The 16,045-nt window shown below is 40.8% G+C and overlaps 1 protein-coding gene across 2 annotated transcripts in view; it reads right to left on the minus strand.

Annotated features, from left to right (window-relative positions):
* dyrk1b (dual-specificity tyrosine-(Y)-phosphorylation regulated kinase 1B) overlaps positions 1-16,045 on the minus strand; it is a 39,455-nt gene that overhangs the window by 21,489 nt on the left and 1,921 nt on the right. Inside the window, exon 1 of one of the 2 annotated variants that reach the window (XM_084556893.1) lies at positions 624-2,784. The exons of the other annotated variant lie outside the window; for it this stretch is intronic. Coding sequence (XP_084413019.1) covers positions 624-723 — 100 coding nt within the window. The 5' untranslated portion in view covers positions 724-2,784. Of the gene's footprint in view, positions 1-623; positions 2,785-16,045 lie in introns of those variants that run through there. 2 annotated transcript variants of the gene reach the window in all.

The following is a 16,045-nucleotide window of genomic DNA, read 5'->3' on the forward strand; positions in this document are numbered from 1 at the left end:
AAAACTAAATCGCTAAATTTATATCCGTGCCTACGTCTGCTATGAGCAGCAAAAAGTGTCCTGAGTGTCCTGGCCACTCTAACGGACCAACTGCTCGACTCACGTGCTCGCGCATAAGCGGAGTTTTACCTCATTCGTTCGGGAAAACAAAAAAACGTACAACAAACATTCTGAATTATGACCCTGAAAAGGAAAAAGCACTACAAGCAATGTCTGTTCAACAGATTGGATCAAATTAAGTCACAGAGAGTAACCAGAGCAACTTCTGCAAGGTAAAATTACAGTATTTAATCAATATAAAACTATGGATAAGGTAAAGCTTTGATAATATACGATGTACACTTTCACTGGGCCTCGCTTTAGGTGGTTAAAATGAGTTTTCCTGTGGAGCCTTCAACTACAACATATCCAATCTGTGTAAACTACTGACAGAAACAAATATATTTAACTCACAAACTACATTCATACACACAAATGAGCACTGACACATGCTTTACCACTGACAATAGACTGATACACGTGTGACTACTGCATCTTGACTACTACTTTGAAGGAAGAGACAAGTTTGCATTGGTTTTACAGTGCTGTTTGATGGATTGTGTGTATTTTATGCGTGTACTAACTCTTATTCTTGCGAAGCAGGTTTGAGGTGATCCAAGGTTCTGACTGGACCATCCTGCGAGAGGGAACAGTCTTTTCTTCCACAGAGGACGTGACAACCATGGAAAAGGCTTGGCAAATGTTCAATCCAGCAGGGAAATGCAGTCAATCAAAATGCTCTCAAAAATAAAAACTGGTAGATCTTGTCGGTGGTGGAGGGGGGGTCATGTAACTATCATCATGGGAGCTTTCCAATCCCAGTTTTCTTCAAGCAGGTTACATCCAACTCAACAAATGAATCTTGAAATGGTGGGAAACCGACCAACCAATCAAAAGGCACCGTCTTCTCTGGCTTGTATTTTTTCTTTATGTTTTTTTTTTTTTTTAAATAATTCTTTTGTGACTGTGGTTTCTAAGGCAACCGACCGGTGTACAGGCAGCTTGTATCTTAAGTAAAAATATAAAAGATGTAAATTCTGTCTTCTGTGGAGTTATAGATATAGATCTCTCATATATTGTTTCTCTGTGGATATGAGGGGTGGAGGGAAATAGAACATTTGGTTAGTCAGGTTAGCTTTTTGTTACACTTGTTTTGGCAGTTTCATGCATTCTTTACGTGTGCTGGAAATGTGTCGCACTTGCAGTTCGCTGGTGACTGATCTCCTAGGTAGTCAAACGTAGGCCTTTTTTTTTTTTTTTTTTTATCTAACACCTATGCTTGTTTAGAGTTTGAGCTAAATGTCCAGGGGGTGACAACCTAAACTCTACTTGCTTCTGATAGGTTCACTTAGTCCAGGGCAAGGTTAGCCTCAAGTACACAGCTAGTTCTCCGTCCATCTTCTCTGTAGTAATCCACAATTTATACGGTCAGTGCAGCCTTGGACTACAGGTCGGCTTGTATCTCCAGGTCACCGAGACTACATGATCAGTATGGTTCAAGCCGTTTTTGTATTACGCAGCATAAGATGTTTATCCGATTTCTGCTGTTCTTCCGGACGGATCGCGAAAACCCGTTAACTAGCTATATGTCCAGTCTTTGCAAACCAGGCTCGCCCAGCATACTGCCAAGCTGGGCTGAGCGAGGTGGTGTGACAAATGGCTGGAACACAAGGAGCTGGAGGGGAGTTGGGTTTCCAACTGCCTGCTTTTACCCCATCCCTTAATGTAAAAATAGCTCCAAATACTGGTGCTTTCTGGGGGTGGGTGGGGGTGGGGGGGTAGGGGAGGGGGAACACGTCACTGGACAGAGTAGGGCAGTGCAGAGTGGTGTTATCGCTCAGGTTAATCCTGTGACACAAATGGCCTCGCACCGGCAATGTCACCGAGCTCGGCGTACGTCCAGACGCTCAGCTCGTCTTCACACGACTACAGCAGGGTGGTGAAGATGAGCCCCTTTTGTAATCCAGAACAACAATGGACGTCTCCCGTGACAAGCAGTTGCATAAAACACGCGTAAACAAACCGATCCGGCGATGCAACTTGTTGCCTTCACGTAGAGGTGTAGCTCCAGACAAAGTTTCTCTTGAGTGGATCTTCACAGTCCAACCAGGAGTGACTGCAAGAACAAAAGTGAAGTACCATAACAAAACAACAGGACGCTGCACCTTAACTGCACTCCCCTTTCTCTTGGAGGCAAAGCTGGGGAATGGATCGGGAGACAGGAGAAGTTTGGGTGCAGTGTTTGGGTTGAGATGCCAAATGTTTCCCGTGTGGAAGAAATGCACACGACACGCCGCCGACCGTCTGCATTAGAACAGCGTGACACGATCCAGGAAGAAATCAGCACTCCGAGATTAAAAACAAAAACAACAACAACAAAAAAAAAAACAAACACTCAAATTAAATCACAGCGTTATTTAACTGCACCAAACCAAAAAAAAATAAAATAAAAAAACAACTTCTGCGTCGCCTCACAATAAAAAACAAAGAAGAAACAAATCCGGAGTTCCTGAGCTTTCTGTCAGACGCCTTTGCTTCTTGACGGGCCTCTTGTTCCGTTTGTTTCCGCTTTCTTTTTCCTTTCTGGTCACACTTACTGTCCTCCTACACTCGTCTCTCTCGTAATTGGAGGGAAATTTTTTATTCCTTCAAGGTGAAACCCTTCACATGGGCGATTTCGTGTCATGTTTCTCGCCCGTCTCCCTTTCCCTGCTCCTCCGTTTGACGGAAACTGTGCTCCTCCACCACACAGCACCCCCGCCCAGCGACACGGAATGTACCATTATGCCGGCGACAAAAAGGGGTGCGGGGATGGCGGCGGTGGTGGTGGTAGTTATGGAGGGGGGGGAGGGGGGTGACTCGCTTCGCGCAGCCTCACACTGCACCGGTATAAACCACGACAACACAAGCAGGATGGATGCGCAATGTTAGCGACATTTTATTTATTTTTTTAAACTAAGAATACCCACATCTGCCACTAATCAAGACGCCGACTTGACACCGTGCAACATTATCAACAATCCGGGACGGCAACCTTCGTTCCGGCCGCAGTAGTCTCTTCCAAGCAAACCTCTCCCGTCATGTCCATTTATAGTAACAGCGGTTTATATATACTGGAACTTTATATGCAGGCATACATGGATAGCCCTTTACTTAAAACTATTAAAACAAATATATAGTACAACTTTAATTAATATATCTTCTCATAGCCAAAACGATTTAGTCCTTTTTAAAAAAAAAAATAAAAAAAAAAAAATAAAAAAAATGTAAATGTAATTATTTGAAAATAATCTGCTTACAGGGGGGTGGAACTATTTGATTAACCTCCAAAAGATGTTTTTTTTCTCCTTTATAAAACAGCTCTAACGGATTTTTTTAATAATTTTTTTTAAAAAGCCCTTTATAAGAGCAACATTTAAAATTTTAAGGCGTTAATCGCGTTTATTTGGCTTATTATTATTATTAACACTATTATCGCTATCGTGTAACACATTATTTTTTGATTTGATTCCGTCTTTCAAACCAACTTCTTTCTTTCTTTCTTTGTGCTCGACTCGACGCAGGCAGCGCCGTGTACCCTCGCGCACCCTCCGAGGGCTCTGTTGCTACCCGACGCCATGGCAGCTGCAACGCAATTGGCTACATAAAGTCCCGTCTCCGGCTGTAATTGGGCAGCGGACAGGCCTTTAAGGAGGAGCGGTCGGCTTAGGTTCCCCGTGTCTTTTCAAAAAACGACGGCGAAGGGGGCAGGAGTGACGCGGAAATAGTTTGAAGATGTCAGGTAGAAATGGTGGGGGGGAATAAAAAAAAATAAAAAATAAATAATTTAAAAAAAAAAAGGAAGAAGGACGGGGAGACCGAGAGAAAGTAGGGGGGTTGGAGGAGATGCACATATTACCATAAACTCATGGTCACACCGAGTGCTTCTACCACGGAGAGATTGTTGGACTTTCTCCTCCTCCTCCACCTCCTCCTCCTCCTCCTCCTCAACAACAAACCAGCCGAAGCTAAAAGTTGTTACTGTTGCTATCCGGACACATTCCTGCTAAATCGGGCACAATGCTGCCTGGGAACAGCTCAGCACAGTGTCATAAACCAGCTGACAGCTCCTTAAAGAGAAATTAACCCTCAAAATACAACTCACCCTGCACCCAGTAATGTGTGTCACTGCTCATCAGGTTTTTATTTTTGTGCGTGCCATGTTTTTTTTCCCCAGCTGATTCTTTTAACGGCACTGCACACTATAAGTGGACAACCGGTGCACTTCCGAGACTATTGTTTATTGCTGCAATTTACATCTTGATATGCATGTGATATATTTGAACTTGCCCGTGCACTGAGCAGCCTTTACGTTTTTTTCTTTTTCAAGATTCAAGATGTTTATTGTCATGTGCACGGGGAAAAACTGCAATTTACAATCCAGTGACACTCTATGCAAGTCTCCCTAACCAAGAACACTTATTAAAAAAAAACTACAAAGAACAAGAGTAATCTGTTAAATTAAAAGCCTAACACAGTCAGTGGGAGTGATGGCAAAGTTAGGCAGTGTATTATCTGTTCAGAAGTCCGTTTTTATTTTTATTTTGAGGTAATAAAAGTGCATAACGTCAGCCACTGCTGTAACTAAAGAACAACCGAATTATAAATGGATTTGGTTAAATCTGGGGTCTGTGTAATGTTTTGCAAGTGCAATTTTGAAAGCAAATTTATTAACAAACATTTAGCAATTTACTTCATTCTGTCTCTAGCCAACAGCCAGTATCCCGATCACCGCACATGTCTACAAACAGCAGCTAATTTAATATAACATTACATTATACTATTTAGTAGTTATAAACCTTAGAAGTTACAGTACTAATTTCTCCCTCCTCAGAAATAAGTCGTATTAGCAATGTGCACTAATGTGGTAATCGCATGCATATGCATCACTATAGGTGGATGATTTTTTTAAAAAAAGAAAAAGCTAAATGCCCAGCTCAGGGTGACTCGGTTTTATCTGGTCTGAGTGGGAGCCAGGATAATGTAAATCATGTTGCAAAGGGGAAGTGCACGCCCTTCACACTGTTCCATGGGAAGACAATGGTTTTGTGCAGACTTTGTACAGATTTTAAGATTTTTTATATTGTCTAAAAAAAAACAAAAAACAATCCAGCAAATCCCCCTTTGCACCTAAACTAATTCAGATTTTCTTTTATGTTAAATTTATTTCAGATGCTGGCTGGGCACACATTATGAAAAACAATAGGACAGAGCTTAAGTCAGGTTTTTACTATAGGTTTCTGTGCAAATGTCTGTTTACAATGAGGAAAAACGTAAGAGTTTACCACATTTCCACTCTCAGCATGTCGTGCAAACCCCACAATTATCTCAGCTCCACAATTACAGACAAATGAATAATAGGTGAACAAGAACTATATGCATGTATTTGTGCAAGCAATGAAGGGACAGTCGTATAGTGCAAAATGTTAAAATAATTACAAAAGAAAATGTAGTTTTTGAGGTATATAGCATTAACATGTGGGACTAAAAACATAAAATATGATATGATAGTATTGACCTACTTTATAAATACCACCACATTCACCTGTAATTAGCAATAACAAATATATGCATGTAATAAATAAAACATTTAATGTTATAAAAGGTCTTTTTGTGCTAAACCTCATTATAAACTCAAATAACCACTTCGGAGCATTAGAATCAGCTGTCCTGTTTGTCTGCTTATAGATTTTTCAACAAAGAGGGAAAGAAAGAAAAATTGTTTAACATACTGCTTTGGCTAGATTACTGAATAAGTTAATACACTTTAGTATTTCCCTTCATGGACTTCCACTGAATTACGTTCAACTGTACCAAGGACTAGACAGCAGAGATTACAACAGCAGCGCAAGGAGGCAAGCAGACTTTGAGACTCACGTGCCTTGCAGCAAAATTCCACCCGGCAACTATACACTGTACCATAGCAACAGCCCTGCCATTGGTCCCCGGTGCGTTTTCGAATGACCAATGGGATGGCCAGCCGCGGGTGATGCTTGTTGCTAGGTAAACATGATGCAGAGGAAAGATAGAGGAACAGAATTACCATGCTGCTACTGCAGGGTGATTTCAGCAAAGGAGTGGAGGGGCACTTCACACTGGGAGATACTCTTCTATTTCTCAGCACTTGGCGGTGCCATAGAGACAAAAAAAACAAGACGGAGAAAGAATGACACAGGCAAAAAAGAAATAAAATAGACGACTAACTTAAAACTGGAGAGAGCGGTGCTGACGGTACATGGGTTAACCTCAGAAACCAAGTAACCAAGTTTATATTAATTTTTTTTGTTTTTTGATTTACTCAAGCAGTTCATTTTAATTATAAAGTTTAAAGTTGCACATGAAGCCGCAACAATTTCTTGTTAATAAAGAAAACAATGACACAAGCAGAGCAAAACGCCTCAAAGACTCCAATGCAAAAGGACAAATGCAACTTATAGCTGTAACTTAAGAGTTAGTTTACGGCGTCAGTGAGCTTAAAAGAGGTTTTACAATCACGCTGCCAAACGTCATGATGTCCAGTATGCGTGACAGTGCCGCCGTGCACATATGATCCTTATTTAAAGCAGCGTCTTATTGATTACAGGGCGCAACAACTGTTTGCATCTAGGAAACTCTTCGAGACAGGCTCTAATCCTCACCAAAAAAACTAGTCAATATTTTATTTTAGCCGTGCACTATAGCTCCATGACATAAGCTCCTCATGACCTCATTATTCTTCTACCAAATACTCAACAAATCTACATATCAGGTCACCTACCTCAGCGTTGAGAAGCTGTTGCACGATTAAGATGCTTTCTAACAGCATCTTGATTTCAATTTATATGAGATTGCATGCTACAATCACTGTGGCTGTGATGTTTATTTACAATTACTGACCAGATATTATTTTAAAGCACAATGTTGTATATTAAAACTGGCTTGTCTTCTGGACAGCAGCAAAAAAGTCCTCTATTCGGTGAAAGCGGTGTCATTCCTGATCGGCCAGGACTGTGGCAGTCCTATATCACACTTTATACACTACTAGAGTATACACTATATAGTTACATACGAACAAATGTCCCCTCCCTGGCTTATAACATCCTGTGTCACTGATGAAAATAAAAGCCTGGTGACAAAGTGGCTGTCTGTAGAGGGCGTTAGCCGGCACAAAGGGTTAACTGGCCTTTTTCAAACTGGGAGAAAAGGGCGAGGTTGTACAATATTGCCGCAATTCATGTGAGACACGGTACACATCATATCTGACTTCAATGCACACTTCATGCAATGGGATGCCAGCAGGCTTATGATGGGAAAGTGTGCAGGATGTTTAACTTCTCTCAGTTGCGCTCCCCTTCTTTGGTTTAGCTTCTTTCAATTATCATGCGACAACGAATGTCTTGAAATTAGCAGCGGATACGACAGCGTTGCCATTCAAAAAGGAGGGGTACGTGGTTTATTTTATTATTTTTCATGAAACCAGTTCATGCTTAATGGTTAATTACCAGTAGACAAATTTTGACCTCCTTGTGAGTACATAAACTTGTAATAATGAATGTTACGCAGAAGATAAAGCTGCCCAAAAGTATATACAATTAACTCTAACTCAACCACAATAAAATATTTCTTACATATTCATGTAAAATGTACAATCACTTTAACACATCTGTTTGATACGCTGATGTGACCAAGACAAATTTCTCCCCTAAGGGAGTCAATAAAGACTAATCTAATCCAATCAAATTCATTACCACTAAACTGGTGATATCATACATCATATTACTGTATATGAGCAGCTTTATTCTTTGGAAAGCAAAGTTGGGTGTTTTTGCATACCATATTTCATACACAAAGGAAAAAAAGACTCATCAGGTCAAATAATTTAATGACAAAACATCTTCAGGAAACTCTACAAGTCCAGTTGCCTTTATCAGTCAAATGTAAGCATGCCTTGTGAGTGTTATAGCTGAATTGCAGTTTAACTTATTCGGTTTTGTGATTGCTTTGAGTTGCTGTGTGTTGTAGTCGTCTTTCTGCCGCTGTGTGCAGCCTACCGGACTAAAGGTTTAAGAGACAGGACAATTAACCTGATTGAGTAACCAATCCTCAGTCTGGGGCAGGGCACCTGGAAACCAAGCAGACAAAAGGGACATGCTGCTGCTGCTGCTGCTCCTATGTTGGTTCTAGTTCTGCTGGAAGATGCCCACTGGACACCGGTTGAGAAGGAGCTGAGCTGGCTCTTGTACAGGTGTGTAAGTACAGTTCTTGGTGATTTAGCACATGTACTGGTTATGTGAAATATTCAGTGGGACAGCTGCAAACAGGGCACTGGCCAATGCACTGGGAGATGTCAGTCACTGCCGAAGAGGGTCGTGCTTGTTGGCCATGGACTTGGCTATTAGCTGCTAGCCAGTGTTAGCAAGGCAAGGACAGTAGACCATGGCGATGGTGAAGACTACTGCACTGGATCTGATAGATTTTCTCCACAAATGTTGAACTGTATGGTGTCCTGCTATGGCTTTGTGGCTCTTACAAACCTACGTGGCGTTGTCGGATGACGTTACTAAGTAATTTACAACTAAAATAATAAAATATGCATTATTGAAAACTTAACCAAACCATTCTCATTTTTATTACATTTACAACATACTTCATATTTTAGAATTAAGTATTTACAACAGTGCTACTATACAATATACTGTAAGACTCGTGGGGCTGGATAGCAGAATGGATAAGGAATGAGACCATCAATAATATAAAATATGTTTCATATATATGGTGAACTCTTATCAACTGTGGAGTGGACAAACACTGTTTTTTGTGAAAATATAAATGATTATTTCAACAATTACAATGGCAAATACTGTCCAGAATATTACATTTAAATAAAACATAATGTATTGACCCCATGGTTGGATTCACAAGCTACCAGCATGTAAATGAGCTCCACCTTTACCAATTGACACAAGACTAGGACTATACAATTACCTATGTGTTCGGAGAAATCTACTAGGTAATTTCCTGTGTGTTTTTACCCAATAAATTATAGACAGCGAATACTAGTAAAGTGCAAACAAGGCGGTGAATGGGTGGTGATCAGGTCTATACACTAACTTGCCAGTTCATTAGGTACACTAGTGAATGCATTCTACTGCAACAATCCCGCAGTAAATCTTAGCTTCATTACAAGCTTCAATACAGTTTTACAGCATCATAAATTAAATCCTCCAAATAATCATACAGTTTAATGACCACCTTTCATTCACGGCTTAAACACTATCTGAACATTGTAACTGTCATGAAAGAGGATTTAATGGAGGATTATTCATTTTCACATGTGCATGCAGTACTAGTCAAAAGTTCTCATTGAATGTTTTCTCTATATTTTTATTACTTTTTACATTAATACTATTGACATCAAAACTGTGAATGAACTATGAAATGATGTGGTTCTGGTCCAGATGCAGCAAAACAGGCCCCAACAAGGCCCCATCATGTTCTGATGCTGGAGTGCAGTGCTGTTTTCATCCCCAGACATGAGCCTTTAGTTGCTTAGAAGTTACCCTGGGTTCCTTTGTGACCTCTCTGACTATTATGGACCTTGCTTAGTTCTGGAGTCATCTCTGTTGGGCGACCACTCCTGTGGAGGGTAACTGTTGTCCTAAATCTCCTCCATTTGTTCATAATCCATCTGATTTGTGGATTTGTTGGTTCCAAACTCTTCAGAGATGGTTTCGGGAACGTTTTCCAGTGTCTGATTTTTCTGAGATTTTGTTTTAACAATATGCGTCGTAGAACAACACCTGAGCTTTATTACATTGGTTGGAAACACTATTGAATAGATGGATTCTAATTTGACCTTGAAATTACCTTAATCCTAGATGTGCACTGACTTTCGCACCTCACAGATATGTAATATTGGCTCATTTTCCAGAGTAAACAAATAGACAAGTATATTTCCGTTTCATTTGTAGATAGCAAATGGACAGTGACAGACATACAGTATAGCTTCAATCAGATGGTAAAAGATAAATTTGGTGCAAGATAAGTAACTGAAACTGTGAAAGACTGTGAAAGACGGAGACTGAAGAGCAACTGGACAACAGAAGACAAAAGGGAAGTCAGTAGTGCATTTCACCTAGATGTATTATTGAATTTTACAGGGTTAAGTCCAATGACAAAAAACGGTCCATTTTCATAAACTGAAATGGAGAAGAGTCCTGCTACTCTAGGATAGCTGCACTGAAGAGAAAGTGCCCTCCAATCGGCTCTGATGCCAGGGTCAGCTCACCGGACCAACAGACGGCATGAAGTTGTTTGTTGATCTGTTCTCGATCTCACCACTGATAACTTGTGCTCTACTGATACCCAACATACAAAAGCGGTTGAAAGGTACCAGTCCATTGCAGCGAAAAGATGGTAAAATGCATCAGCTAGACAGGGAAAACACACAGCATTATCAAACAAACACAGGTTCTGAAAGTCAGTTTTCGACACCATATTAGAAACAGAGCTGTTTGCCATGAACATAATTATTGACTACAACAAAGTTCCACATGAGAGGAACTTATTTTGATCTGCTTTTATGTGCCACATGCAAGACGTGAATGCACGACAGAGGACAAAGCTACAAGAGAAGCTGCCACAATTAGGCGTGTCACAGTCGGTATGAGGGCAGATCCAGGCAATTTTAAAATGATCGGATTGGATCAGTATCCAAAATGTCGTACTCCTCTTAATGGTGGTTGGCTAGCTTCAAATAAATCGAAGAAGACGACACTAATTGACTAAACATGTCTGCTGCGTAGAAGTACTTTACTCTGGAAAATGAAGTCAGTCAGACAGAAGTTTGTAAATTAAACAATGTGGATGCTTTCCTGGCAAAACCACAGAAATGTCAGTGCATGTGTAACAATAAAATTTATTGTCCTTGGTGGTGAGCTAACTGTTGCCATGTTTGGTTAGTCTAATGGTTAGAGAAGTCCTGACCAATATATAAAGCCACAGCAGACAGTAAAAGGGAATATGGATGAAAGAAAACTTCAAATCCTTTATCCAAAATCCTGAAAAAAAGAAAAAAGAGGGCAATATCTCAATATCTCTTATGCCATCCCGTAGGAACGTTAGAGTAGGACACTGAGTAGGAATGTCAAAATAATTATAATAATTTGTTGTAAGTAAATTAATATGAATACCTAGTCAACTGGTGGTTGACTGATGGTCAGCCATCGGTAGTTAGCATTTACAAAGTCTGAATCCCTAATTGGGCTTGCTTTTGAAAACGGCATAAATGCAGTGTATAATCCATTATTAACTTGATTATTTACTGCAGTATTAACCAAAGCAAACACGAGTGGGTCTAGCAGAAGTAAGGCCAGGTCATCGATAAGACAACTCCACTCTCGGACAGTACTGCTCAGACTCTGGCTCCAAACTTGCAAAATGGCGGCGCCCATATCCCTGGAATTCTAGCCTCAGTTTGGCCACTGGGAGGAAGTGGAGAAGCGTCGTCCATATTTTCCTACAGTCTATGGGACACAGCGAAGAGCACAGTTCTTGAAGAAGAAACATTAGAAGAAAGAGTGAACAGGGACTACTTCCTACAAGCAGCCTTATGAGTTCATCAAAAGACTTTTTGTCAAGGAAAAGTGGGTCCCCTTAAAGCGGAGTTTATACGTCTGTGGGACATAGACACCAAAACCTATGCATTTAACCTACGCCACTGTGAGCCATTTATACTTGTACGCTTGTCAGTCTGGCTCGCTCTGTAACAACGCCACCCAAACACTAGTCGGCGCTGTGTCTTTTTTGCCAGTCGGGTTCATTTTTGTTCCTACTTTTTGCTTCACTTTCAACAATGGCGACTGAAAACACGAGTCAAACAAATGTTATGTCCAAACCTCCTCAGTTAACTTTACTGATACTTTATTGAACCAAAACAATCAATTTGTAAATTGCAGAGCAGCCGGAAAAACTAAAGTGGAAACACGCTACTGTGGACCAATCACAGCTCTTGCTTAAACATCCTCAGCATCCAACACCACCTTTGGAAGTTAATGGTGGTACTGAAAAAGACAGTCAAATCAAAAAGGTATGGCGAAAGGGAAGAGAGATTCCCAAAAATTCCTCAAAACTCAAACCAGTTCCATAAGGTCAGCCTCCTGAACATGGAAACAAAGATTTTCTTCACCATTGGAGCCCGAAGACTTTCAGCTTTCTTGCAGAATAACAACTTCTTCAACACTCCAGTTCAGAAGCCATTGATAGGTTGTTGGGACATGCCAACATCATGTGGCACCAGTTGCAGACAACTTAAGAAGAAAAGAAAGACCTGGACAATCAAAGAAAACCTTTGACATTGGCCCACTGTGGGATAAATAAAGGATTATCTTATCTTATCTTACATCTTGCCAATGCTTTCAAGTCAGTGTCACATGAGATCCCGTGAACATCAGTCAATTTCTTCCATGTTCCAGGGGGCGGATTAAAACTGGTCAAAACTTATTTCCAGGAAATGTACTCTCTACCATAGACCAGTAAGAGGAGGTCAGAATAGCTGGACTTAGGTCTGCCTGCTTCAGCATCCTCAGAAAGTACAGCCATTGGTGGGCCTTCTTAATAATGCAAGAACTTTTGTGTTGGTGGACCACGTGAGGTTGGTGGAGATGTGCATGCCCAGATATTTGAAGGAGGACACCATTTCCACAGCTGCTGTTCCTCCGATAAGGTGGGGAAAAAAGGGAGTGGCCTCTCGGGCTAAAGTCCACAACTATCTCCTTAGTCTTCCCACACTGATGCAGAAACTGTTCGCTCTGCAAGTTCTTCCACCTCCTGCCTGTTCACAGACCAGTCCAACCACAGCGATGTCACCTGCAAACTTCACAAGTTGCCCTTGTTTTCAGCTACTTTTGGATTTACAAACTTGATTCACCACCTACAAAAAAAAGACACAAATCACGAGACTGAATACATCGACTATAATCAGGCTGCACCGAAACAACAGCAAACACTGAATGCTTGTGATGGCGTCAGGTCAAAAATATTCCAGAGATGGTTTCAGAGTTTATCGTACAGGATGACTAACCCATTTCTGAAGTGGCAAACCCAGGTTTCTGCCATATGTTGGAGCTTCTTGAGCCAAGGTACGAGCTACCCTAGGACTGGTATCATCTCTATAGCAACTTCACAACAGCATTTTGGATTTATGGTCAGCCTATTAAAATGACATCCTCTACATACAAGTTTTGTCTTTGAGAAAAAACACACAGCTATCATGAATAATCACCAGAAGAGGCAAAAGCCCTTGTTTAAGTTATTAGTTAATCCTTGCAGCTTTTAAGTAATTAAACTAATAAATAAGTTGACACCATCACTTGTGTCGTGCAGAAGCTGGGTGGCTACAGTGAATAGCCCAGTTCTAATCCACATAACGGCATCTTTATTGAACGTAAAGATGAGAAGATGAGCTCAGAAGAGAATTTTCAGAATCAGTCCTTCATTGTCAAATTGCTGCAAAGACGCCACCACTGAGGAAGTACAAGAAGAAGTAGTGACTATGGTTCCAACTGCCTTGGAGGAGGAGGTGCAATGGTGTTGGGGTGCTTTGCTGGAGACAATGTTGGCGATTTATTTCAAGTTCAAGGCACATTTAACTGGCATGACTAACCACATCAATCTGTAGAGACATGCCAACCCATCTGGTTTGTGTTAAGTGGGACCATCATTTGTTTTCCAACAGGCCAATGACCCCAAACACACTTCCAGGTTATGTAAGGGCTATTTGACACAGAAGGAGAGTGATGGAGTGCTTTGTCAGAAGCCCTGGCCTTCACAATCACATACCTAAACCCAGTTCAGATGGTTTGGGATGAGTGTACGTCAACAGGTCTAAAGACCACCAGACCACGCAGCCGGATACATTAACTTTATTGAGGAGGACTAAAATTCATATTCATTCATAGCACTGGGTTGGACAGTGTGATGGTGCAACAGCATTAATGAAATATTGAAAGAGACTTCAATTTTAGTTGCCTCATCTTTTACAACTCAACGATGCTTACGAGCTGAATGTGGTTTACCACCACAGAGAGTCAGTAAAGGTGGAAACATATTGTTTTTAAGGTGCGCGGTTAAAAATGAGGACCCAGGCTTTTTACAATGAGATGCCAGGGACAAAGAATTTAAGATAGCATTGTATGACCCATCTAACAGTAAATATGTTTGGCGCAGACCAAAAGGTTTCAGAGAAAGAACCTCATACCAACTGTGAAGCTTCGGTGCTATAAATGGTTTAAGGTTTGGTTTTTCTCTTTGACTAAACAGCTGAAACGAACACCACACACAAGAAACCACTTAAAACATCTTGCAGACTGAAATGCTTTTGAATGGAGGACATAGAGCAATATCAGTTTCATTACTGGAGCTTCCACATAAGAATAAAACATTTACACCAATCTGCCATACCATTATGACCACCTGTCTAGTATTGTCGCTCATTTTGCTGACAAACTAAACCCGTGTGTTCATTGCTGTGTTATCTGGCACCAAGACATTACCAGCAGATCCTTTCAGCGTCCATGAAAGGGTGTGCAGCGTCTACAACAAGGCTTAGGCAGGAGGCACATGTCAAAATAACATCCACATGAATGGCAAGATCCAAGGCCCCAACATTGACCCAAGCATCACATCATCTCCACCAGCATACCCCTGGACATCCACAACATTTTGCCAACAGCTCCGTGGTTTAATTTTAATGCTCTTGTACAAATTCAGCAGTAGACAGGGCCCCCATTTGCAGCCCCATAAGCAACAAACTGCAATGCACCGTGTTCTGATGCCTCGTCAGTTGACCATTCACTTTGCTTTCCAGAACAAAAAGTTCACTTGCTGCCTAATACATCCCACAAAATAAGATAAATTCACTTCAACTGTCAATGGTCATATGGTTATAGCTGAGCTAATTTTCTTTCTGTTTTTCTTTTTGTTTTTTATAATCTGTAGACATCGTTATAAACAGGATCTAGCTCTTGCTTGTCCAAATAAACCTCAATATTTTCCATAACGTGGACTTATTTATACGTGACAGTGCTCCGGCCACAAACCCCAAATTTCCAGATGACACGTGGGCGCATGAGGCTCTTCAGTTGAAGACATATTAAGAGGGGTTACGAATATGTAAGCGAGTGGACCAACATGAACAGGATTACACAGTTCTGCAGAGGCAGCTGAAGCAAAAGGCATGCCAGCTTAGCAACAGTAGCATTATTTCATAAAAAATGGAGAGACGGCGTTAGAGAGAGGAACAGCACAATAAAGAGCAAGTAGAGGATAAAGAGAAAAATCAGTGACACCAGACTTCCTTGTAAGTTTTGGAATCAGTCTATGTTGACAAAGTTTTGAAACTACTGTACCGTAGTGGATCTGTCTCTCAGTCTTGGCGTGCATGGCGATACATAACCACACGCTTTACTGAAAAGTATTATGTCACAATACACATTATGACACGACAATTTACAAGATATGAGATTTTTTTTTTTTTTTGTCTATTTATAAAGCCTAAAATCTGTGTCACATCAACTGATCACAATTTATATCAAATTATGTGATCTTGAAACATTCGAGGCGGGTCAGATTTGACCTGGAGGACAATAGGAGGGTTACATTTACAGGCCTGGAAGTCTGGATACAACAGATACCATGGTTAACGATGTTCTGCTGCGATGCCGAGTGCGAATGTGCAGAGATTCTCTACATTAAATGACTTTATTTATTGATTAAGACAGTTTTGCGCTAGTTTGACACAGAATAAAGCACGAACAATATCACTCGAAACCTGTGCAGCTCACTCACGCTGCGATATCGCCCAGAAACTAACACGCATGTGAGGGGGGGAAAAAAAAAAAGTGAATGAAAATATATAAGAGGCAAATTTAAGCTCAATTTAAGACTTGCAAGATGAACAGGAATCTGAACTTCCAACAAGATGGAAGGC

This window comes from Chelon labrosus (assembly GCF_963514085.1).
Source record: "Chelon labrosus genome assembly, chromosome: 12".
Lineage (NCBI taxonomy): Eukaryota > Metazoa > Chordata > Actinopteri > Mugiliformes > Mugilidae > Chelon > Chelon labrosus.